This window comes from Mytilus galloprovincialis, chromosome 13 (genome assembly GCF_965363235.1).
Source record: "Mytilus galloprovincialis chromosome 13, xbMytGall1.hap1.1, whole genome shotgun sequence".
Taxonomy (NCBI): domain Eukaryota; kingdom Metazoa; phylum Mollusca; class Bivalvia; order Mytilida; family Mytilidae; genus Mytilus; species Mytilus galloprovincialis.
Window position 1 is genome coordinate 45,168,918 of NC_134850.1, and position 27,311 is coordinate 45,196,228.

The window sequence follows — 27,311 nt, forward strand, 5'->3', positions numbered from 1 at the left end:
TGTTTTATTTGTAGCATTTGAATGAAAATACTTACTATTTAACGGAAAAACTGTACATTGACAAAGTATCAAAAGTTTATTTCTGAAGAATGGAAAATTTAAATGTGATAATATTGTACATTTTTCCTGTTTAATTCTACATTATTTTAGATAACACAAATTATGCAATGGGATATCCGGATTAAAATTTGCAACTTCGGCTAATCAATTGTGATTTTTATTACATGTACTTGTATTCAGATGAAGACAACTGATAAAATATACAATCTAAGTACAGCAGCTTAATTATGAGGGAACTATGTAAATTCTTTTTCAGGAGTACATCGATCATTGCATATCAAATTGACTCAACCTATGTAGATTCCATTCAAAAGAGGGGAATGACAGAATCTGCTGATATGTGGAAGTGATTGCATGAATTTATGCTACACCATGATTGACAGAAAGTTGATTTTTACTCTTTGATAAACATATTTGCAGCTTCAAACTAAATCAGGAAAGGGCAAAAGAGAAAGTTATTATTGCAATACTAAGGTTCGTTGTTTTTAATTATTGATAAAATTCTTGATCAGCTTATTATTAATGAATGATCCGACGTACTATAAGTTAGTAACATATAATGTATACGATCCCTTTGTTGGAGACTGGGTCAACAATCTTTGCTCTCTGATGATATTTTCAATGACAGAGACTTCTTGGTCTTTCAGATGTATAAAGGATACATAAGAGTATTAATGTCTGCCTTTAATACCAGACACAAGTTGGTTCCTTTTTCCTTTTTCCTTTTTCGATATTCAAATTTTGAAAATATTACAAGTCCAAACTGAATTTTTTTTTTCCTTCAAAATTTTTTTTCCTCAAAATTTTTTTTTCCTCAAAATTGTTTTTTCCTCAAATTTTTTTTTTCCTCAAAATTTTTTTTTCCTCAAAATTTTTTTTCCTCAATTTTTTTTTTCATAAATTTTTATTTCCTCAAATTTTTTTTTCCTCAAATTTTTTTTTTCCTCAAAATATTTTTCCTCAAAAAGTTTTTCTTCAAATTTTTTTGTCATTTCCTTATTCGTTTTCTTTTCCTTTTTCGATTATCATCCTTATTTGATTTCCATTTCCTTAGTCGATTTTCATTTCCTTATTTGATTTTCTTTTCCTTATTCGGTTTCTTCTTCCTTTTTCAATATTCATTTCCTTTTTCGGTTCCTATTTCCTTATTCGGTTTCTATTTCCTTATTGGATTTTCATTTCCTTATTCGATTTCCATTTCCTTATTCAATTTTCATTTCCTTATTCGGTTTCTTTTTCCTTTTTCAATATTCATTTCCTTATTCGGTTTCTATTTCCTTATTCAGTTTCTATTTCCTTATTGGATTTTCATTTCCTTATTCGATTTCCATTTCCTTATTCGATTTTCATTTCCTTATTCGGTTTCTTTTTCCTTTTTCAATATTCATTTCCTTTTTTGGTTTCTAGTTCCTTATTCGGTTTCTATTTCCTTATTGGATTTTCATTTCCTTATTCAATTTCCATTTCCTTATTCGGTTTCTTTTTCCTCCTTCGGTTTCTTTTTTTTTTTCAATTTTCATTTCCTTTTTCGGTTTCTATTTCCTTATTCGGTTTCTATAACCTTTTTCGATTTTCATTTCCTTATTCGGTTTCCATTTCCTTTTTCGATATTCAAATTTTGAAAAATATTACAAGTCCAAACTGAATTTTTTTTTTCCTTCAAATTTTTTTTTCCTCAAATTTTTTTTTTCCTCAAAATTTTTTTTTCCTCAAATTTTTTTTTTCCTCAAAATTTTTTTGGCTCAAAATTTTTTTGGCTCAAAATTTTTTTTACTCATTTTTTTCCCTCAAAATTTTTTTTCCTCAAATATTTTTTTTTCCTCAAAATATTTTTCCTCAAAAAGTTTTTCTTCTAATTTTTTTGTCATTTCCTTATTCGTTTTCTTTTTCCTTTTTCGATTATCATCCTTATTCGATTTCCATTTCCTTAGTCGATTTTCACTTCCTTATTTGATTTTCTTTTCCCTATTCGGTTTCTTCTTCCTTTTTCAATATTCATTTCCTTTTTCGGTTCCTATTTCCTTATTCGGTTTCTATTTCCTTATTGGATTTTCATTTCCTTATTCGATTTCCATTTCCTTATTCAATTTTCATTTCCTTATTCGGTTTCTTTTTCCTTTTTCAATATTCATTTCCTTATTCGGTTTCTATTTCCTTATTCAGTTTCTATTTCCTTATTGGATTTTCATTTCCTTATTCGATTTCCATTTCCTTATTCAATTTTCATTTCCTTATTCGGTTTCTTTTTCCTTTTTCAATATTCATTTCCCTTTTTGGTTTCTAGTTCCTTATTCGGTTTCTATTTCCTTATTGGATTTTCATTTCCTTATTCAATTTCCATTTCCTTATTCGGTTTCTTTTTCCTTATTCGGTTTCTTTTTCTTTTTTCAATTTTCATTTCCTTTTTCGGTTTCTATTTCCTTATTCGGTTTCTATAACCTTTTTCGATTTTCATTTCCTTATTCGGTTTCCATTTCCTTTTTCGATATTCAAATTTTGAAAAATATTACAAGTCCAAACTGAATTTTTTTTTTCCTTCAAATTTTTTTTTCCTCAAATTTTTTTTTTCCTCAAAATTTTTTTTTCCTCAAATTTTTTTTTTCCTCAAAATTTTTTTGGCTCAAAATTTTTTTGGCTCAAAATTTTTTTTCCTCATTTTTTTTCCCTGAAATATTTTTTTTTCCTCAAAATATTTTTCCTCAAAAAGTTTTTCTTCTAATTTTTTTGTCATTTCCTTATTCGTTTTCTTTTTCCTTTTTCGATTATCATCCTTATTCGATTTCCATTTCCTTAGTCGATTTTCACTTCCTTATTTGATTTTCTTTTCCCTATTTGGTTTCTTCTTCCTTTTTCAATATTCATTTCCTTTTTCGGTTCCTATTTCCTTATTCGGTTTCTATTTCCTTATTGGATTTTCATTTCCTTATTCGATTTCCATTTCCTTATTCAATTTTCATTTCCTTATTCGGTTTCTTTTTCCTTTTTCAATATTCATTTCCTTATTCGGTTTCTATTTCCTTATTCAGTTTCTATTTCCTTATTGGATTTTCATTTCCTTATTCGATTTCCATTTCCTTATTCGATTTTCATTTCCTTATTCGGTTTCTTTTTCCTTTTTCAATATTCATTTCCCTTTTTGGTTTCTAGTTCCTTATTCGGTTTCTATTTCCTTATTGGATTTTCATTTCCTTATTCAATTTCCATTTCCTTATTCGGTTTCTTTTTCCTTATTCGGTTTCTTTTTCTTTTTTCAATTTTCATTTCCTTTTTCGGTTTCTATTTCCTTATTCGGTTTCTATAACCTTTTTCGATTTTCATTTCCTTATTCGGTTTCCATTTCCTTTTTCGATATTCAAATTTTGAAAAATATTACAAGTCCAAACTGAATTTTTTTTTTCCTTCAAATTTTTTTTTCCTCAAATTTTTTTTTTCCTCAAAATTTTTTTTTCCTCAAATTTTTTTTTTCCTCAAAATTTTTTTTCCTCAAAATTTTTTTGGCTCAAAATTTTTTTTCCTCATTTTTTTTCCCTCAAATTTTTTTTTCCTCAAATATTTTTTTTTCCTCAAAATATTTTTCCTCAAAAAGTTTTTCTTCTAATTTTTTTGTCATTTCCTTATTCGTTTTCTTTTTCCTTTTTCGATTATCATCCTTATTCGATTTCCATTTCCTTAGTCGATTTTCACTTCCTTATTTGATTTTCTTTTCCCTATTCGGTTTCTTCTTCCTTTTTCAATATTCATTTCCTTTTTCGGTTCCTATTTCCTTATTCGGTTTCTATTTCCTTATTGGATTTTCATTTCCTTATTCGATGTCCATTTCCTTATTCAATTTTCATTTCCTTATTCGGTTTCTTTTTCCTTTTTCAATATTCATTTCCTTATTCGGTTTCTATTTCCTTATTCAGTTTCTATTTCCTTATTGGATTTTCATTTCCTTATTCGATTTCCATTTCCTTATTCGATTTTCATTTCCTTATTCGGTTTCTTTTTCCTTATTCGATTATTTATAGTATAACTAATCGCCGTATTTGTATATCAAAAATAAGACAACGCGTGACCGAACGACGCATGGATTAAACGAGCTGATACGAAATATGATACGGATTTTGCCATGTATTATACGCTTTATCATATGTTTCAACAGAAGAGTATTATATGAACTGTTTTCTGTTCCATAGCACTGGGTTACCTTCAGTTCTAATTCTGAATATGAATGAACTTTACAATATGAAAACGACGTTCGTGACGTCACATACAATATGAAAACGACGTTCGTGACGTCACATACCAAACAATGACGTCATTAAACAAAATTTTGAGAAAAAATTTTCATAAGTAAAAAAAAAATCCAAAACTGACTTTATGTAAAAAAAAAAAAAAAAAAAAAAGTAGGGGTGTGATAAAGGGTATGCGATAAAGGGTAAGGGTGTGATAAAGGGTATGCGATAAAGGGTGCGCACCAAAGTTGCGCGATACGGATTAAACAGCATGCTATTTATCAAACATGCAAAACTACTGTATTTACTACTAAACATATGATAAAAGGATATATTGACCTGAAAGAAGTATATTGACTGAGAACGTAGTCCGAGGTCGATATACTTCTTTGGGTCGATATATCCTGTATTGACCTCATACAAAGGCTAAATTTGTTATATTATTAATTTCCGACCATATTTCTATCAAAATCGTCATTTGATTTTGTTGGAATTTTATAGATATCATATTGTCTCCTTAACAATACAAAATATTAGTTGTTATTTCAATTGCTTTTTTTTTGTTTGTTTGTCATCTTAAGTATTTGAAGATTTTTTCCGTCAAATAATCGATCACAGATATCATCTGTTTCAAAACGTTAAGATCATTTAACAATATCCTGAAATTCAATACATGACGTCACAAAGTTTATCGGTTTTTATATTTTCTAAAAATAACCGTGCAATATGCTTTTTGCCGTACAATATGCTTTTTGCTATCCGCCGTTTTCTCTCTACCTTTCGAAAATATAGTTTAACATGTGACTATCCCTAAACGAATCAAATTTGTTAAAATATACAAATTAGTACCGATTATCAGGTTATCTGCATGTTGATATCGTAAAATATCAGCTGCGAGACATAATATGAAGCTTTTTGTCGAGTGAGCGTAGCGAACGAGATCAAAAAGCCTTCATATAATGTCAAGCAGCTGATATTTTACAATATAAATATGCAGATAATCTGATAATCGATTTATCGGGCTATATTTGCGTGTTTCGGAAGTGTTTTCTTTGTTTCACCAGCACACAAAAGATGACTTGATAAGTTCGGGTTTAAGTTATTAACGTCGGTTCAAACATTATGACGTCGCTGATATGTCAGGGTCAAAGTTATTACGGTCGGGTCAACGTATTTGACGTCACAAAGACATGATACGGAATAATATTATTTATCGGTCGTCCCACTGTCTATATCACTCTGTTCAGCTCTTTATATTATTCCGTATCATGTCTTTGTGACGTCAAATACGTTGACCCGGCCTTAATAACTTTGACCCGGACATATCAGCGACGTCATAATGTTTGAACCGACGTTAATAACTTAAACCCGAACTTATCAAGTCATCTTTTGTGTGCTGGTGAAACAAAGAAAACACTTCCGAAACACGCAAATATAGCCCGATAAATCGATTATCAGATTATCTGCATATTGATATTGTAAAATATCAGCTGCTTGACATTATATGAAGGCTAGTTGATCTCGTTCGCTACGCTCACTCGACAAATTTCCTTATTGGGTTTTTATTTCATTGTTATAATATTAGATTTCCATTTCCTTATTGGGTTTCTATTTCTTTATTCAGTTTCTATTTCCTTATTCAATTTTCATTTCCTTATTACTCTTTATCGTTAAAAAAGGGTTCACCAATTCAGACAAAAATGAGATCTTTCTAGTATACAATGAAAAACGAACTGGAAAGTCTATATGAGACATCAAAATGTTGTAACAGTGGCGGATCCAGAAGGGGGTTTCGGGGGCTGGAACCTCCCTTTTTCGGCCGATCAATGCATTTGAATAGGGACATATAGTTGGAACCCGCTCCCTTTTTAAAATGGCTGGATCTGCCCCTGTATAAGATGTGCATTTATAAGCTGTTTCGTAAGAACAAATGTCCCTACGTAACAATACATGATAGATTATGAAATGCCAGCGTATTCCCGAGTTTGATATTACATGCCCCGTTTTTGGAAAGATTAGAACTTGTTCTAAATCTTTACTTAGGCACCAGCCTCCCTAACAACAGGACAGGTTAGCTACTGTTACTAAATGTATTCACACTGAAATATAGTTCCCTATGGTTCTCATGTATGTGCACATAATACACATGTAAACTGAAAAAAACTGGGTATATTATTGGATCAGTTCATTCAAGAATGTATGTCATTAAGGTGTGTTGATGTGCAGGCTTTTTAAAAAAACATGTTGATTAGGTAACTGGGTATTGATTCAACTAGTATGATTGACAACTGTCATTATCACTAAACAATCAAAGACAAGGTGGACCTTTAATTACAATGCCCCACCTCCTAAACTGCCAATCAAATTGACCACATTACCTATCAACCTCAGTCTTACATAATTAATCAGACCACTCAATATACATATAATTCTTAATACACAAGCATTTGACCTCATAATTGAATACACAAATGTGTATATTAGATGTTTGATATTTATAAGGATGATAGATTTATTTATTGCCAATTACTTTTGATCTACATTACATAAAGTGATTCTGTAAATTATATCTGAAAGATAAATGATTAATGGATTAACAAATGCAAGATCTTAAAAAAAAATGAAATATGAATATAAATATGAATAAATAAAAGGTATTCAAGTAAGGCCTATAATTTACTTGATAAATTTCCAATAATCATCTGTAATTAATCAACAATTAGATTAATTTTAGTACACTTTTTTTTTTATCAGAAATTGAATTGAAACAGTTTAAAAATTTTAAAACTTTTAATTATAACAAACCATTGTTTATTAGTTTATTTCCCATCAATCATTATGTCTATTTTAGTAATTTGATTTTTTTTTTAGAAGTGAATATATATTTTTGCAATCAAGAAAGAATCCACATTTCAATAAGATAAGTTATTTAATTGGTTTACGTTGAAAAAGTACATGTTCAATGCCCTGTGTTGAAAAATACTTTAAAAATTGATCAAAAGGCACTCTAAAACTTTTAATCTTCAATGCCATATAACCTCTGTTTCAACTTGGTTGGTAACATTTACTAGAAGAATTTTTGCATTTTTTACTCCTTTTACAGAAGCGACAAATGACAACCTCAGTAGCCAGGTCAATAATTTTCTATATATAGATCGGAATTCCTTCTAGTTATTTAAAAGACTCTGATTAATATCGGTTAGGGAAATTTTTTCCGGAACTTTATATAAATAAAAAAAGAATAGGATATAGATAGCAATTATCGTGACTAAGTGATGAAAACATCGGGTTATTCAATGAAATATGACTTATAGTGGAGGGGGCATTAAGTTTTTCCAGCTTTGTCTGTGTGTATGTCCGTACGTCAAAAAATTAGTTTTTGTTCTTTTATCTTGAGTTTGCCTCAACAAAATGTTAAGAAACTTATACACAATCCGTATTACAACAAAATACAGATCACATTTGAATTTTGGTGGCGTCATTTATACCATTCTAGGGTTATGCGCCTTAACAAATTAAAAAAAAATACTGATTTTTGTGTTTCCGTTTTCTTTCATAAGTTTGCCCGACATCAAAATCAAGACATATACACAATACATTTGCAGTAAAGAAACAGCGTCTTTATTGCTGTTCTCTTGACAAATACATTGAGATCTTTTACACAGAGAAATCATGCCCGTTTCAATGAAAGTTGAAAGACAGTCCCTAGCACCGGTTTGAGCACAATTGTTTGCTAAAGTCAATATCGTCACAGTTGTATGTGGCATAGAAGACACACATATGCGAGGCAATATGAACAATTTAATATGAACAGCTGGCAAAGGCTACTTGGCAAAATCTGTCATGGATTGCCCGACTATTTCACTTATACATTAGTATAAAACGAGACACATTTAAAGTGAAATACAGGGTAAGTTACTAGAGGTTGTATGTATATATGTAATCCCTCAAAAATGAAGTTTTAGGTGGTATGTACATATGATTAACTAAGAGTGTTCCGTCCTGCCTGTCGGTTTGTCCATAGATCTGGGAAGTACTAGAACACTCCATTATGTAGGTGGTCTTTTTACCGGGCACAGAAAAAAATCCATCATACTTGTCATTTTTACCGCGCTGAAGTACGTCCATTATTCATTATTCAAAATTCAATAATGAACTAATTCACTATTCACTATTCAATGTTAAGTAATGAATGATAAAATAGTTTAGGTTTCATTATTCAAGTTGGAGCGGTAAATAGTGAAATAAAAATAACTGACACTGTAGCTAAATTCCGTATTTTTAAATTCGTCATTTTAGTGTTATCAAACGATCATTCACATTATTATAAAAAAACACTCTGGATATCTTTAATTTCATTTATTTATTTAGTTTCGGAGGATATAAACTTATGGCCTTTTCTTAACTATTTTTAAAAGAAATTCCATGTATGAACAACCTGAATACCAAAACATATGTATATATATATCAAAATTAAAATACTCTACGTTGTCTTTTTTTATTTTCTCTGGACCTTTGCTATTCTTCATCCTCTGATTAAAGATATAACAAGTTGATTGTGCAGCAATGACCATTAGAGGGGTCACGGAGGACCTAAATGACAAAACACGCGTGAAAATTAAGGAATAGCCAATTTTGAATAATGAAATGGATATTTTGAATAATTGAATGGACTGCTGTTACCCTTCAGCCCCTGAATAATAGATAAACCTTATAACTCATTCGTAAGCTTATTAAGAGAGGAGCAAAAGGTATATAGTCAATATGTTCCGCAACGCATATAAGAGGAGTACCGACGGACTTAATATCGAAATACGCGTGAACATTGAGAAATAGCTTATTTTGTATAATGGAACGGACTGCTGCAACCCGTCAGCTCCTAATTACGATAAAAATTATACACCAATAAAAAGCTTATTGATAGAGAAATACACTGGTAATAAACAATATGTGCGGCAATGACCATTAGAGGGGTTACGGAGGACCTAAATGCCAAAACACGCGTGAAAATTAGGAAATAGCCAATTTTGAATAATGAAATGGATATTTTGAATAATTGAATGGACTGCTGTGACACTTCAGCCCGTATTTACAGATAAACTTTATACCTCATTCGAAAGCGTATTAAGAGAGGAACAAAAGGTATATAATCAATATATTTCGCAACGTTCATAACAAACGACATTGTGTGTACTCGATTATGCTTTCAAACAACCGTTGCAAGTAGTAACCGTTGCAACGAACGGTTTGTGATTAAGATTTATTTCCCTTGAAATTGCACAGACATAAACAAGCTAAAAATAAAATATTTTCATATTTTTTTCAAATAATCGCCTGTTATACAGATACAACAGTTTAAATTGAATAAGTTGGCAATTTTTTGAAGTAGACTTTCAAAACCATGATAGAATAAGAGCTATTTTAACATATAAAATCGGCCTTACTGAAAATGTATATTATGATAAACATAAATACAAAACCTTTTTTAATACAAATGTTTAACAAGGACTGTGAAGGTTTTATAAATTCACAATTCTAATACAACAATTGGATGTTTTAATAGCCAGTCAAGGTCGTTGAAAACTTCTAGTTGTTGTATTACAACTGTGAAACAAGGACTGTGAAGGTCTATTAAATTAACCAATTGTGAGTGTCCACTTAAACATAGTACAAGATATGCGTACTGCATACGCGAAAGCTGAAACTATGCATTTTATTAGAAACAAATACATATTTAAGATAGATTAAGTCCGATGCCTGGTGTTAAGAGAAAGTCATGCTCTTTGTACGTTAAAAACCCTTACAACAACTCTTTGAGGGGTTCGTAGGTTACCTGATGCAAGGCAAAATTCATGTCCCTATCCAATATACCCTCATCTTCCTGTGGCAGTCAAAATCATCATCCCGGATGGCATCAATTATTACGAGACCTACCTATTGTATTTATTGTTAAATTGTTCTCGTCCTGAATATTCATGAAATATTTGCCACTGAACGTTGAGAAACCAACAATCAATCAATCAATATATTTTCAGCATTTTCAAAATAAATCGTAATACACACGTATGCGATATTTAACCAATAAAGGTGGTAGGAAAGCTTCAATTAAAAGATCGTTTATAAGATATTTAAAGAATACAATGTCAGTACAATTTAATTAATAATTATTCTAGTCTTTTTAATTCTATGATGATTAATTATTTAGTCTAGGATGCATGATTTCGTTTATTATTTGTTTTTGGCTTTGAACTAGCTGTTAATAACTGGAAAAACTCTCAGATATGTACCAGGCCACGTACGCTCTGTGTTTTAGCAAGGTGTATTTCTATTTGTATCTCATGATCTGAGTTAAGTCAGGCTTAAGTCTTTTTCAACTGATTTTTATAGTTCGCTCTTATGTTGTACTGTTACACCACTGTCAAAGTTACATGTTTAACGCCGCCACATTATGTATGTATATGTGCCTATCCCAAGTCAGGAAACTGTAAATTAATTCAGTGGTTCTCGTTTGTTGCTGTGTTACATATTTGTTTTTCGTTCATATTTTGTACATAAATTAGGCCGTCAGTTTTCTTGTTTGAAATTTGTTAGCACTTGACATTTCGGAGACTTTTAAAGCGGACTATGCGGGATGGGCTTTGTTCAATGTTGAAGGCCGTACGGTGGTCTATTATAGTTGTTTATTTCTGTGTCATTTGGTCTCATGTTGAGAACACATGCACTTGCCTCAGACAAGTGCCTGTGGTGGAGAGTTGTCTCATTGGCAATTATGTCATATCTTCCTTTTTATATTGGTGTTTTTCATCGACGACAGAATAGGCAAATATGTCTTATTTATCAATAAATTGTCAGTTACTTTTATTTGGAATGCATTTCAAGAAAAAAGTCTCAAGTTGTTGATAAAATAAAAACATGAGAAGAGTGTCCTTTTCTCACTGAGTCAATGCAAAATCTCAGGTTTCCAATCATCAAAACAGAATCTTTTGATGAAACGACTGAAATTTATTGTTTAATATTTAATGTCTAATTTCAAAATCATGCAAGAAATAATTATACAATGAAATTAACACAAATTTGACACGTTAACGAATATAGATAAGAAACAAAAGAATAATACCAATACCAATCACAAACGCAAATCTATATTTAGAATATTAAAGTCATGTTAACTCAGTTCGTTTAAGGTCTGTTTGATTCATTCTCTTATGTACCACTAAATAATTTCATAGGGAATCATAAACAAAGTGTTCTAGAAACGTTGAAATCGTTATCAAATAAAACGTGACGTTAGTTTTTTTGCTGATATGCATTTCAATTCTTTTGATGTTATCATGATGAATGAAATGACCTCATTCATTAAATGATTTCTCCAAAACAGCACCAACCGTTGAGTTACGTACCAACCGTACCAGATACGTAGCAAATCGGGAAACCTCTAGTAGAAGAGTACCGACGGACTTAAATATCAAAATACGCATGAACTTTGAGAAATGGCTTATTTTGAATAATTGAACGGACTGCCTTAACCCATCTGCTCATATTATACTATACAATTATGGCCCGTTGAAAAGGTGAATATCCAAAATTGTCAACACGAGAAGGTTATTTCATTGAGGGCGCAGCCCGAAATGAAATTACTTTTAAGGGTTGACAATTTTGGATATTCATCGATTCTAAGGGGCCACAATTGTTTTATTATACCGAACTAACAGTGGAAGGGCATTTCGAACACTTACTATAGTGTCTATTTTGTTAACCTTACACACAGACTGACGTTTGAAAATACATTTGTGTTAGAATTTCTCGAATTTACAACAAAAGTAGAATCTTTTTGTAAAATATTGATGGCCCTGAAAAGGACCGTTTATAAGAGATAATATCCGCTGCTGGCACTCTCAGCTCTATTTATATCCAATGCCTTATTTCCTCGTCTCTCGATGGGCTTCCAGTGTAATGTGAACGCTGCCATTTTGTTTATTTACGTCTGTGACGTCATTTTCATGGGAGGTAACTCAAGTACAAATCAACAAACTCGAAAGGTTATTCACCGGTGAATAAAAGGTTATTCACCGCTGGTGTAAATTTTTAGGGTTATTCGTTCTTCCTTGTAATTGAATGAAAATTAACTGAATTATTCCATGTCACGTGATAACGTTTCACCCAATAGAACTATTTGAAATATATGTAAGGTATAATAAACCAAATTAAAGCCTATTAGCAGCCGATCAAAATAGCAGCCACTTCAGTTTTTCAAAATTTGAATATCGAAAAAGGAAATCGAAACCGAATAAGGAAATGAAAATCGAAAAAGGAAAAAGAAAACGAATAAGGAAACGAAAAAAAGTCTTCTGAAAAAAATTTTGAGAAAAAAAAAATTTTGAAAGAAAAAAATATTCAGTTTGGAATTGTAATATTTTTTTAAAATTTGAATATCGAAAAAGGAAATGGAAACTGAATAAGGAAATAGAAACCGAATAAGGAAATGAAAATCGAATAAGGAAAAAGAAACCGAATAAGGAATGATAATCGAAAATGGAAAAAGAAAACGAATAAGGAAATGAAAAAAAAATTAGAAGAAAAACTTTTCGAGGAAAAATATTTTGAGGGAAAAAAAATTTTGAGGAAAAAAAAAATTTGAGGAAAAAAAATTTTGAAGGAAAAAAAAATTCAGTTTGGACTTGTAATATTTTTCAAAATTTGATATCGAAAAAGGAAATGGAAACCGAATAAGGAAATGAAAATCGAAAAAGGAAATAGAAACCGAATAAGGAAATAGAAACCGAAAAAGGTAATGAATATTGAAAAAGGAAAAAGAAACCGAATAAGGAAAAAGGAACCGAATAAGGAAAAAGAAACCGAATAAGGAAATGGAAATTGAATAAGGAAATGAAAATCCAATAAGGAAATAGAAACCGAATAAGGAACTAGAAACCGAAAAAGGAAATGAATATTGAAAAAGGAAAAAGAAACCGAATTAGGAAATGAAAATCGAATAAGGAAATGGAAATCGAAAAAGGAAATGAAAATCCAATTAGGAAATAGAAACTGAATAAGGAAATAGAAACCGAAAAAGGAAATGAATATTGAAAAAGGAAAAAGAAACCGAATAAGGAAATGAAAATCGAATAAGGAAATGGAAATCGAATAAGGAAATGAAAATCCAATAAGGAAATAGAAACTGAATAAGGAAATAGAAACCGAATAAGGAAATGAATATTGAAAAAGGAAAAAGAAACCGAATAAGGAAATGAAAATTGAATAAGGAAATGAAAATCGAATAAGGAAATGAAAATCCAATAAGGAAATAGAAACCGAATAAGGAAATAGAAACCGAAAAAGGAAATGAATATTGAAAAAGGAAGAAGAAACCGAATAAGGAAAAGAAAATCGAATAAGGAAATGAAAATCGAATAAGGAAATGGAAATCGAATAAGGATGATAATCGAAAAAGGAAAAAGAATAAGGAAATGAAAATCCAATTAGGAAATAGAAACTGAATAAGGAAATAGAAACCGAAAAAGGAAATGAATATTGAAAAAGGAAAAAGAAACCGAATAAGGAAATGAAAATCGAATAAGGAAATGGAAATCGAATAAGGAAATGAAAATCCAATAAGGAAATAGAAACCGAATAAGGATAGGAAAAAAAAATTTTGAGCAAAAAAAATTTTGAGCAAAAAAAATTTTGAGGAAAAAAAAAATTTGAGGAAAAAAATTTTTGAGGAAAATTTTTTTTTGAGGAAAAACAATTTGAAGCAAAAAAAAAATTCAGTTTGGACTTGTAATATTTTTCAAAATTTGAATATCGAAAAAGGAAATGGAAACCGAATAAGGAAATGAAAATCCAATAAGGAAATAGAAACCGAATAAGGAACTAGAAACCGAAAAAGGAAATGAATATTGAAAAAGGAAAAAGAAACTGAATTAGGAAATGAAAATCGAATAAGGAAATGGAAATCGAATAAGGAAACGAAAATCCAATTAGGAAATAGAAACTGAATAAGGAAATAGAAACCGATAAAGGAAATGAATATTGAAAAAGGAAAAAGAAACCGAATAAGGAAATGAAAATCGAATAAGGAAATGGCAATCGAATAAGAAAATGAAAATCCAATAAGGAAATAGAAACTGAATAAGGAAATAGAAACCGAATAAGGAAATGAATATTGAAAAAGGAAAAAGAAACCGAATAAGGAAATGAAAATTGAATAAGAAAATGAAAATCGAATAAGGAAATGAAAATCCAATAAGGAAATAGAAACCGAATAAGGAAATAGAAACCGAAAAAGGAAATGAATATTGAAAAAGGAAGAAGAAACCGAATAAGGAAAAGAAAATCGAATAAGGAAATGAAAATCGAATAAGGAAATGGAAATCGAATAAGGATGATAATCGAAAAAAGAAAAAGAAAACGAATAAGGAAATGAAAAAAAAATTAGAAGAAAAACTTTTTGAGGAAAAATATTTTGAGGAAAAAAAAAAATTTGAGGAAAAAAAATTTTGAGGAAAAAAAAATTGAGGACAAATTTTTTTTGAGGAAACAAAATTTTGAGGAAAAAAAAAATTTTGAGGAAAAAAAAAATTTGAGGAAAAAAAATTTTGCGGGAAAAAAACATTTTTTAGGAAAAAATAATTTGAAGGAAAAAAAATTTTGAAGGAAGAAAAAAATCAGTTTGGACTTGTAATATTTTTCAAAATTTGAATATCGAAAAAGGAAAAAGGAAAAAGGAACCAACTTGTGTCTGGTGCCTTTAATTGCTCTTTTGAATTCTGCTAGATATATCATAAATATAATCACAACACATTACAAATGAATATTCTGATGAATATTTATTGATGATTTCTTTTAATTAAAATGTCATTTAACTCATAACTTACGTTAAATGTACTTCATGGCATGTACAAACAACTAAAGATGTAACTTTTGGACTTACATCAATTCTGATGATAACTTTTCTCTCATTTACCTTATCTTATTTCTCTTTCCAATATTTCATACCTTCCTTCTAATTTATGGCTTCTTACCATATTCACACGGTCGATGAGTTCAATTAGCAAGATTAATGTCTTCAAACGGTTATTAAAATTAAAGAGCAAGAGCTCTTGATGAGAAATTACGTAAATAGTTATCAAAGGTACCAGGATTATAATTTAGTACGCCAGACGCGCGTTTCGTCTATATAAGACTCATCAGTGACGCTCAAATCAAAATATTTATAAAGCCAAACAATTACAAAGTTGAAGAGCATTGAGGATCCAAAATTCCAAAAAGTTGTGCCAAATACGGCTGAAGAAATCTATGCCTGGAATAAGAAAATCCTTAGTTTTTCGAAAAATTTAAACTTTTGTCAACATTTTCCTTTTTTTTTTTTTAAACTTTATACAACCCATATTAGTTCGTAAATTCTTACAGTTTATAGTGGTCCTTTAAATGTTTCTTTATTCGATTACAAAAAAGTCTGATTGCTCTGGGAGTTATTTCTCCTCATTTAAGAAAGGGTCGGCATTTGAGGTACTTTATTTTCTTTTTCATGGAATGGTTATCTTTCCTATTGAACTTTTGTAATTATGGTTAACATTTGTGTATATCATAAATCCAATTAAAGAGTTTGATTAATTCGGTAATGATGAAGTTGACAGCTTATACCCCTTTAGTGATAATGACTTTGAAACTTATGGTTTTATTTTTACACAACTGTTTTATGTTTGGGATAACAAAGGACATCTCTATAATTGTTGAACAGCATATTGTCATATTTAGATTTCATATTTAATTTGCCGTTTAATTCCTTTTCTATTGAAGAAGAGACAAAATCACATGTCTTAATTTAAAATTGGATTATGGTCAAATTTGGATATGTTTCATCATATTATAGGATATGAATGGTCTAATCGTCGTCAACTCTTCTCGCTGACGTTGGTGTCAAATACACGAATAGGTTAATTGCCATTCGACATATCGTATTTTTAAGGTACCAATAGACAAATATCGTATACACTTTATCATAATATATATTTCAGCATCAATCGTCAAGATCCCCGTCTTTATCCTAATTTTAAAACAAATGTTAAATAACTTCTATTTTTATTTAATTTATTTCTTTGAATAATAGTTGCGTTGTAAATGTATAACATATAGGTCAACCGGGCGGTAGTAAAGTAGTAGGCAATGAAGTTATTTGTGGGTTTAATAACACTTAATGATCCGTTAATTTGTCCTTGACTTTAATTTTAGTATAGTGTTGTAATATATAGTTGTTTATTAACTTGTTGGATAGTTAAAAATCAATATTTTATCATTTTTTAAAACGACAAACATTGATAATTAATATGCAACAAAAGTGATTTTTTAAGAATATTAACTCTTAAATGTGATGCGTTCCCTTGTCAACAACACTTTACTGCTAACACCAGACTATTTGTAATATAAAAATTCAAGTACAAAAAAGGATATCCGGAGTAAATGTTGCAACGTTGGTTAATAAATGCGGGTGTATGTGCACTTTGAGTAGACGGCTGCTGATTTGATACATAAACTAGTGAGTAACTGTAGTTGTTTCAAATAAAGTAAATCTTATCAGAGGTACAATATAATTTAAGTAACAAAAAAAGTCATTCAAACAAGATGAACAATAGGATCTGTCGATGTTTATATTAATGATGATTGGAGTCTATGCGACACTGTAATTGACATACAATTAACTTCTACGTTATATTAAAAGTATTTGCAACTTCAAACCAATTCAGGACAGTAGCAATACAGGAACTTATTACCACCATACTAAGGTTGTTTTTATTTTATCAATTAATCAACTAAAGGATATAAAATGTTTTAGTTGTATGGTTGGATTTATGTGTGAGAAGCGCGCATATACTCTAAATTGTTCTCTAACTAAAGAGATTTTGTTTATGAATTGTGTAATAGCTTATTATCTTTTACAGCATAATAAAAGAAAACGTAATAGCTTCAGAAACTTTAATTTTGGAACAAGAGATAACGAACAGGAAATAACCAAGAGACATCAGAATGGAACCAGTGGTTTTTGACAGTTATAACATTCTGACAAGGGAAATTGCATCAGGCTTATCTACAGGTACATATTTTTTTGTTCGGTATCAAGACTAATTATAATACGTACACATCTGATACACCGTATACTACTAGTGGTGCGTAAACTGTCTTCCATTCGTTTGATGTGTTGAGTTTATGATTTTGCCTTTGATTAGGGACGTCCATTTTTGAATTTTCTTCAGAGTTCAGTATTTTTGTTATTTTACTTTTTTTATTTGACAGAGTATCTGATTTAAACACTCATGTGTTCATGTCTCATATATAAATAGCTTTCGTTGTTTTGGTTTGTGCCTCGTCGATGGACGTAGATCCATTACTGCGTTTCTGACGGAAAGTAATCATTTAGTATTTTCGTTGAATATTACAGTGTCGATTACACTACTGGTGAACAGAATCACCAGCTCAGTCGACCTTTCTTGGGTACTGAAATGATATTTGAAAATTCAGAATGTTTTAAAAGTTCAACTCTTCGATGCATTTATATATTATGTCGGTCACATTTGGCAAACCAGATGAATGCATGTTTAGGTCTCTTCACATATATGGCTTTCAAATATTTTTGTTAGAGGTTGCATTCCTATAAATATTGACAATGTAATTTCCCATAGGAACTCCTTTTACGGCTAAAACTGTACTACTTTTACTATGAAGTTTTGGGAATCTTATCCAAGAATTAAATGTTCATATGCACCTCAATTTTTTTCAAAGGTCAAAATATAGAGCTGTGCGGCATATTTGCAACGTTTATATGCCCTGAATTTCTCCGAGTTTAGACTAACACTACCCCTTCCCCAAATGAAAGGTTACCACAGATTTCAATGTAAACACTATGCACATGTTTATTTACTGGTAACATTGCCAAGTTATATCTCTGTAAGATGGAACACAGAGAGCATAACTTGGAACCAGTATGTAAACAAAATTAATTTTCTATGAATATTCAAGTTCTCCCAAAAAGAAGCGTGTTTTGAAAAAACATCTGTATTTGCAAAGTGCAACCTATAGTGTTCCGCATTTTCATACAATATGCTGACCAAAAGAAAACGAAACATTAATTTATCCTAAAAACAGCAAATTTTACCGGTACTTGGCGTTAAACTTTATTTTCCACCAACTAGAAATCCTGTAAACCAATGTGACAGTGTCAACATATAAACTTAAATCATGTATCTGGCATTGTTAAATGTTTTGTTATACTCATAGTTGCTTCATAGGGCATGTAGGTAGCTATGACGTTTTAATAGTAAAATGTGGTACAATGTATACACGCATGTCACGATATGCTTATTTTGTTGACGTTCCTGGTCCAACTTTGATTTCAGTTCATACAATACAAATTTTATAATCCCCCTTTGTTGTTTGTTTATAACTTATGACATTTAGACTGAAATCGTAATAATTAAACTTATCTTCATATCAATCTAATGCAAACTCACTACAACATTAAAATGTTATCTTATATCTTTAGAAAATGTTAAGACAATAAAATTTATTGTGAGGGAGTTTGGAAAAGGAGTACTTGAAAATATTATTTCGGGGGCAGACCTTTTACAGCTCCTGGAGGAAAGAAGCTGGCTCTCTGCGGAACGAGTTGAAAGGCTATCAGAACTTCTACAAACAATTGGAAGACATGACTTGGACAATAAAGTACAGATGTACGCAGATTCTGCAATCTCAAGGAATCTCTCTAATCATGGTGAGTTAGCACTTTTCGATCTATATTTGTTTTTTGATAAATTAAGGTAGCACAATACAAAGATTTTTTCACTCCCAATCAGACAACTTTAAACTGATGTAATTCATTTCATCCTTCTTTATATTTTATAAATGAGGTACCAAAAGAAAGAAGAAAGATTAATCTTTCAAATTGTGATAATTTCATTATGACATAATTATTACATAATTAATTATTATGTAATTAGTCGCAATATTGTGATGTCCACACTTGAATGAATTTAGCGTCTTTGTTTTTCATAGCATCCCAAAATATTTTATAGATTCTTGTACAACACAGCTTGACCTCCAAAACTATGTCTCAGATTTCCAAAAACATCAATAGAATTTTTTTTATACCCAATTGAACTCAATGGTCTCTAATGAATTGATGTTGCAAACTTCATTGAAGATTTATGAGAGAATGAAATACAATAGGAAAAATCTGAGACACAGTTTTGGAGGTCAAACTGTGTTGTGCAAGAATCTATAAAAATTCATAGGATGCTATGAAGAACAAAGAAGCTAAATTCATTCAAGTATGGACATCACAGAATGGCAACTAATTACATAACAATTAATCATGTAACAATTATGTCATAATGAAATTATCACAATTTGAAAGATTAATCCTTCTTCTCTCTTTTGGTACCTCATTTATAAAATTTAAAGAAAGATGAGTGGAATTACATCAGTTTAAAAATGTCTGATTGGGGATGAAAAATCTTTGTATTGTGCTACCTTAATTATAAAGTACAATGCACTTTGAAACAAAAAAATATCCATGAAAGCAATAAGAAAAACTCATCAATTAGAAAATTGCCCAAATTTACTGACTCCAAACAAAATTATTGTATCGGTTTGATAGATATATGAATTTATGATAAAATTTGTTAAAAAAAGTGTTCCTTTCTCAGATTTTTTCAAAAACTCTAACAATAAGCAATGCTTCTTAATTTTGTCTAGCAAGAGTGCTAGCTTCCGTCTTTAAAATATTGGATGGATCATTAGGATATAGCTTGATATTCAGATTATTCTATGTATCTCTGTTCCTCTCCAATGTAATGTGTACTGTAAATAAAGGAGGAAGGCAATCTTTTAATTATTGTATTTATTCAATAAAATAGCATCTTTAGCATCAACACTAACATTTTCTGGCTGTGCTAATAAAAAAGAACAAGAAAGTTATATGTGATAAAATTACTTGATCACGCTTTTTAAAGGAAAAAAATGTAAGTAACACAGCCGAAAGAACATATTTCTATTCGAACTGTTCAAAATATTCATAGTCATTTTACATCAAACTTATGACAAATAAAGAAGCATTTTCATATAATCTTAAATAAATACTTCTTTTTTTTTGTAATTACACTTATTGTCAATATGTGTCAGCATTTATATTTTAAATGTACACATTGTAGCTATTCTAAACCAATGATACCTATTTGACAGAACTTTAAATTTTTTATGCAAAATGTGACTGAAATCATAACATGCATAATTACATTTAGTAATATCTATTTTTTCTGCAGGTTATTATGGAATATATGGTATGCAGATTAATGAAAACTATGTGGAGACATCCATGTACAAGAACATTGTAGACCATCTGCAGCGTCATAATACTGTGATTATGAAAGGTAAACCAGGTTTAATTACGTCACATTCTTTTTATGACTGTTCCAAGTCAAGATCCGGCAATTCAGTGGCTGTTGTTAGTTGTGTTCTCTTGTATTTCTTCTACTTTTACTGTTTTGTCTGATTTATGATTTTTGTTATTCGTAATACAATATTAACAATAGTTATGCTTTCTTTTTTCTTTAAAATATCGAACAGCCATGTTTGCTCATTTTCTGTTTTGATCAGAATTTATCAATTGAATATTTTATTCTGTAGGTCCACCTGGAACATGGAAGTCACAACATGCTTTCAAATATGCCCACTACTTTTCTGAAGAGAAAAGCACAGACAAATCTTTAATTTGGAGAGTAGATTGTAATACTGATTTAAACATTTTTAATTCCTTTTCTCACTTGATGAATTTTCTAAAAATTCAGTGTGTTAACTCTAAAAACAGAATTACGGAATCAATAGAAGTTATGCTGTCGAGAGCATTAGACGCACTTGCAAATGATAAATATAAAGAATCGAAGCATTTATTCATCCTTCTTGGATTCACTAGTACATCGCTGCCAAAGGAAACAATACAAACTTTATTACAAGGCATGAAGGAACATACTAACATCTTTGTTATAGCAACCGTTAGTGAATCTCTGTCAAGTGATTTCAATCCCAACGTCATTGAAATGCGTGGGATGTTGGAGAAAGAAGCTATAGACTTTCTTCATGTCCCTAATACTACTTCAAGGGAAAAAGCGAAAGTTCTAGCAAAAAAACTTAGCTATTTACCCACAGGCCTACTTTTTGCAAGAACATTTATGCAAACAACACAAATAAGTATTGAGTTATATTTAAAGAATTTGGAGACCATAACGAATGGTACCACTGATGATTCATCGACGAAAGCATGTCAGTTACTTATTCAACGGGCAGAAACAAAAATGTCTAGAGAGGAAAGAAAACTGCTTCATTACTTGCCATATATGAACACTGACAATATACCTGTCCTCTTTCTAAAATATCTCTTACCTCGTTTCCTGATAGATGATTCAAAAAATGTGTTGATCAACAACTTTTTGAAGACCCTCAGGAATCATTCATTAATATCAATAAAAGGTGTGGATGATTCTAGAGTAGTTGCAGCTCATTCTTTCACGCTAATGATACTAAAATCGTCCGAAACAAAAGAAAAGAAAACAGAGTATTTAAACACACTACTTGACTTTTTCGTTAGTTATCTAGACCTTGATGCTCGCTTGCTTGAAGTTATTCATAGAAATGTTCTATTTCTTGATCACGCAGAAGCATTTCTTAGTAATGTTGATATTGAATTTGAATCTCAGTCCAGTGATATAAAAGCTAAGCTATGCTATTTATACACTGCAATTGGGATAACATACCGCCTATATGGTAATACTGAACTTTCTGCTGCAGTGTATCTATCTAAGGCGAAAAATACTGTTTATAAAAGTATTTTAGGATGCAATTCATTCCAATGCAACAAGACAGAAAACTCCTACGATACAATAGAAGAATATTTAAATGGCAGCAAGGCTTTAAGAAAACACTGCAAAGACATATTTCCAAAATTGCTAAGCAACAGTAACGAACTTTCAAAAATGTTTATAAACAACTTTGTTGAAAACAAGTGCAGAAGTTCAAGAAGTATTAGTCTATTGTGTAAATATAGCGATATAGATATCGAGAACGTTAACAATAATCAACTCTCTGGTGTAGAAGTAGATCATCTCCGAAGTAAAAACTTGATAATGGATGCTGAGCATATTGCCGAAACGTTTTATATTGAACTTCTGATCAGGATTCTCTATAACGAAAGTAAAAACACGTGGTTGGTTGAAATGTCAAAAGATGAGTTTTCTGCAGGAAAAAGAACTTTAATGAAACGGTTGTCTAGTGCTTATTTTCCGGTAACCCCTGAAAGCTTAACGCAACATCAACTAGCCCATAGACTTACATATCTGCTGAAGAAACACATGGAGTCTGTACATATGACTAGTACTCAGGCTATAGGTCCTGAGGTAAAACAAGTTCGTATGTTTTGCCCAGTGTTTAGTCCTGTTACCCATCGAAGTGGCATTATGTACATGGCACGTTCAATTTTTGATGATGAAAAGTTTCCTACTCTACTTGATGAAGCTATAAGGTTATTAGACAACATAGACAAAGGCATTGAAGGGAAGGGATTCACTGAATTCGGAGTTGTTAAACGCATTGGGGAATCGAGTCTTTTTCACTCAGTAATGACAGACACGCTAAAAATGGAATGCTATGAAAAATTAGCCAAAGCTGTTCAACCAGAAAAGAAGGAACTTTTACAGAAAGCTATTGCCATTGCAAAACGATTAGAATGTCAAATAAATGACATGACATCATGGAAAGCTCTGTCTGGAATCCATTTAAAGATTGCCAAACTTTTCATAAGAACCCAAACAGACGATAATATAAAGAAAGCAAAATATCATTATAAAAAGGCATACGATCGCGAATTTGAAAGTAATAATACAAGATTCACTCGATTTCATCAAAGGGCTGTTATTCATTATGCTGAATGTTGCATACAATTTCCTAAGTCTGATGAATTGACAGATGCCAGGCAAATATTGTTCGATATAAAACGTCGGATAGGAGCTGATGCACTGTTTGAAGATGAAATTAAAAAGATAGACTATAGTTTGGTAAGTTTATTAACACCTAATATTTAGCTGTGAAATCGTATTAACAAACACATCTAACCATACACAAGCAACAAAAGGCAAAAAGGCATGAAATGTAAATAAATGTAAATAAACATAACATTTTCAGAATTTAGAGGTAGTTTCAGTTGTGATAAAGTAGTGTCCTATACCTTAATTCAATTCCAATCCAGGTACATTTTTAATGAAATAGCTGACTATCTTGCAACTTTCAATTAAAAGAAAACAAGTTAATTTCGTTAAATAACTTCTCTTGTACTAATTTTAAAATGTAATTAAAGGTAAAAATTTATATAAAGGGATCTAAAAGGTAAATATAGTTAACGGACAGTCACTTCAAGCATCACATGTTGAACTTACCTACGCATTGACATTTGTTGCGAATTGATTGAATAAAACAGTACTATGACCTAAAATGGTTTACTTACAAATTGTGACTAGGATGAAGAGTTGTTTCATTGGCACACCATCTTCTTATATCTAAATAGTTTTGTCGTATACCAAACAGTATAGATATAAGAACATTTGGTTCGTCTGTTTGTAAAATTAAGAGTGATTGTTATATGTAATGCCGGTTTCGAGGAACTGCCTTTGCATTTCATGTTATATTTATTTCTAAATTTCAAATTTTGTAAGTACTAAATGATGTCTGTGTACTTTTAAATAACATTAATATATATAGGATGAATGAACTTTCGTCGGTTTATTAAACGACCTTCTTCCATGATCATCAGATAGTTAGTAAACAAGTTTGTACGTATTTTTTTTCTTGAAATGAAAAGTATACCATTCAGTTTTCTAATGAAAAACTTCGTTGGATAACAAAAATACATGTCGGATTCTGAAAATATATTCATGGGGTTGCTGAACATTTTGAAATACAATCAAATACTGTCAGTGTTATATATTTGTATATCTCTGTTAACAATGATTAAGTTGAAAACCTACTGTCATTATGCAAACAGACCATACGAATGTACCAATATCACTTTCTTATCGTTATATATTTTATGTGAAAAAAATTAGTTTAAAGCCAGTAACCACTATCTTTTTTCCTAGACTAAACTTTTGAGGGAAAATACTCATATACGTTTGATATGACAATTATTTCATTTTCTGTACCAGAAACAGCTGTTAAAGAATAAGAAGCCTGTTTCAACTTTTATTGGTGATGATGACACAATAACAAGGGAAGATAAAGGAGTTCAGACTGTATCTTCACAGTAAGTAATTCAGAACCTCATTGATGAAGAGATTTTTTAAAATTGTTAAGAGACAATCCTTCAGAACCTATTGAAAAAGTCCCGTATGAGAAAATAAAATGTGAGTCTTTCAGAACCCGATTGTAATGTAACACGTTGAAGAATATGCCAAGAGACTTCATTCGAAACATATTGCATAAGTGTACGTTGAATGAAAAATTGAGAATCAAGAATTATTTTCTTTGCCTTTAAAAACCAGTCGATAATATTCCAATATACACATCAGGTGTAATCGAGCGACCGTTTAAAAACTTTGATAAACATAAATGAATGAATACATGCATAAAGAATGTTCATTGCAATCATATCTTCAATAGTTTTTGTTTAGGACCTGAGAAATTTTCGCATTGAGATTAATTCCTATTTCTATCAAATTCAATGTTTCGGCTTTAGGAAAAGAAGGGACGACCTGATAGATTCAGTGCACCAAATCTAATTACGAACTTGTCTAAATTAAAGACGAGTAAAGGAACAAAGATTTCGTTGTTGTTCTTCATCGGACTTGCAAAATGGATAAAAAAAACTCTTTTCATTGCAACTTCAAGAAGCCCCAGAAGAGGATTTTTTCGAATTATTTGCTAGATTTATGCCATTTTAAGTCTTAATTTTTCAGATTAACTCCATTATTTCCTTGTTAAATTCATAAAAGAGTTAAAGAATTTAGAGAAAAATATTTAAAGGGAAATACAAGAAATCACCAGTGTATGAACGAACTAGTAATAGTGTATGAATTTGCTAAATAATTTTTATGGAAAGACAAAAAGCTACAGACAACAATCCGACCGAAAGAAAAACTAAAGGCTCCAAGGAGTGTGTGTCGCTCACCTGATATTTATATTTACAATTGATGCATGAAATAATGGAATCGTAATACTTTAGCTTTTGTTTCAGAGATATAAGTCAAAACTGCATGCCCCCCCCCCCCCCCCCCAAGTTCAGATTAGAAGAGTTTTGTAAGATAACAAAAAATTACCAAACAATTGTTAAAAATTTGCTATAAAGGACAATAAATCCTTCAGAGGTCAATTAACCATTTTGGTCAAGTTGACTTAATTGTAAATCTTACTTTGATGAACATTATTGCTATTTACAGTTTTACGATTTGTCTGAAAATTTCAGGACCGATAGATCTTGACCTGATAAACAATTACCTTTACATGCTTTGGTTGCAGAAATATAGATTTTAAACTAAATACCCAAATGTTGATTGTGGCCAAAATTGGTTAAATTTGGCCCAGTTGTTTCAGAGGACGACAGACTACGGACGCTTAGTGATGAGAAAAGCTCACTCGACCCCTTGGGCAAGGTGAGTTGAAAAGGGGATACATTTTTTTGGTAATGGTCTATTAAGAACATGCTTTGAAATTTAGTCATTATTCTCAGTTTATTTTTATTGTTACTTGCCATAAGTTACATTATTCCAGTGTTTCAAATTATATTAAGTATCATAAATATTACTAATTTAGTTCTTATTACTTTATAGGGATGGCTATCAAAAGCGGTTCTGTCAAAAAACGAGAGATCGACTGATATCGGATAAGAAAAGAGTCCAATCTGAATTACAAAGAATTGATATGGAAATTGAGGAAGTTGAAAAAGAATTACAAAAGATGAATTCTTTTTCAGACCATAAATAATGTCTAAAAATGAAAAAGGAAGAATTGAACATAACTCACATGTTTGTAACTATATATGTGAATAATCAATTTATTTGAATAATCATTTTAGATCTCTAGAACTTAATAAAATGACAACAGAAGATAAGAATGTGGCAATTGATTATAATTATTTCAATTGTCATATATAGAACAGTATGCTTGATATTGAAACTGCAACATGTCCTGCTTACTGTTATACTATTACGTTTGATGTCATTATAATAATTACGTTTTCATTATATATGTTGCATTTGGTGTCATTATAACAATTAAAATGTCAGGATAATTAATTGTAATATTTGATGTCATTATAACAACTTCAATATAAAATTGAAGGTAATATTTAATAACATTATAATAATTGCAATGTTAAGATACATGTAAATAAGATGACTTTATAATAATTGCTATTGTAAGGACTCAAGCACCACAGATGAGTCTTATGTAGACGAGAAAGACGCCTGTCGTTCACAATTTCGATATGAAGATAGTACGAATTTTTCATAAGTGGGGGCCCACTGACTTCCTAAGAAGGGGCCCGCTCCATTCAAGGTTCAGTGATTCCCTTCCAAAAATCCGCCTCTGAATGTATCTGTTATGATGTTTTTTGATAAATTTACTGTTACGAAAAATGTTACATTTTATGGTCCAGAATTCAATCGTGTTTTATTAAATAAAAGTTGTTGTAATAATATTTTCTCCATTGATAAAAAAATCATTCATTTCCTTTTGCAAACACATATACTTTTAGAATAATACACATATGTATAGGGGAGGTAAGTAACACTCTGATAGTATGTCTCGTATTTCATAATTTCACAGGGGAGGGAATACAATTTGAAAGCAAGATCTAATTTGAATTTTACTCGTTTTTGGTCAAATGATAAGATATGAGGCACAAATCCTCATACATTTTAAAATAATCACTTCCATCTCTAAGGTCTATGACAGCGTCTAAGTGGTAAATAGCTGATAAATATGCGTATGCCTATTTTG

The 27,311-nt window shown here is 30.5% G+C and overlaps 1 protein-coding gene across 2 annotated transcripts; it reads left to right on the plus strand.

Moving 5' to 3' along the window:
- The first annotated feature begins 25 nt into the window (after window positions 1–25).
- Window positions 26–26,558, plus strand: LOC143055851 (uncharacterized). 2 transcript variants are annotated; one of them, XM_076228902.1, is made up of 7 exons: window positions 26–534; window positions 17,219–17,370; window positions 18,817–19,044; window positions 20,594–20,701; window positions 20,958–23,377; window positions 24,521–24,618; window positions 26,141–26,558. In XM_076228902.1, exons 2-7 carry the CDS (start codon window positions 17,304–17,306, stop codon window positions 26,292–26,294), a joined length of 3,075 nt encoding a protein of 1,024 aa, XP_076085017.1. In that variant the 5' UTR covers window positions 26–534; window positions 17,219–17,303; the 3' UTR covers window positions 26,295–26,558. The 2 variants fall into 2 exon arrangements, with proteins under 2 accessions (XP_076085017.1, XP_076085018.1); XM_076228903.1 differs by lacking the exon at window positions 26–534 and adding an exon at window positions 16,554–16,815.
- The last annotated feature ends 753 nt before the right edge of the window (window positions 26,559–27,311 follow it).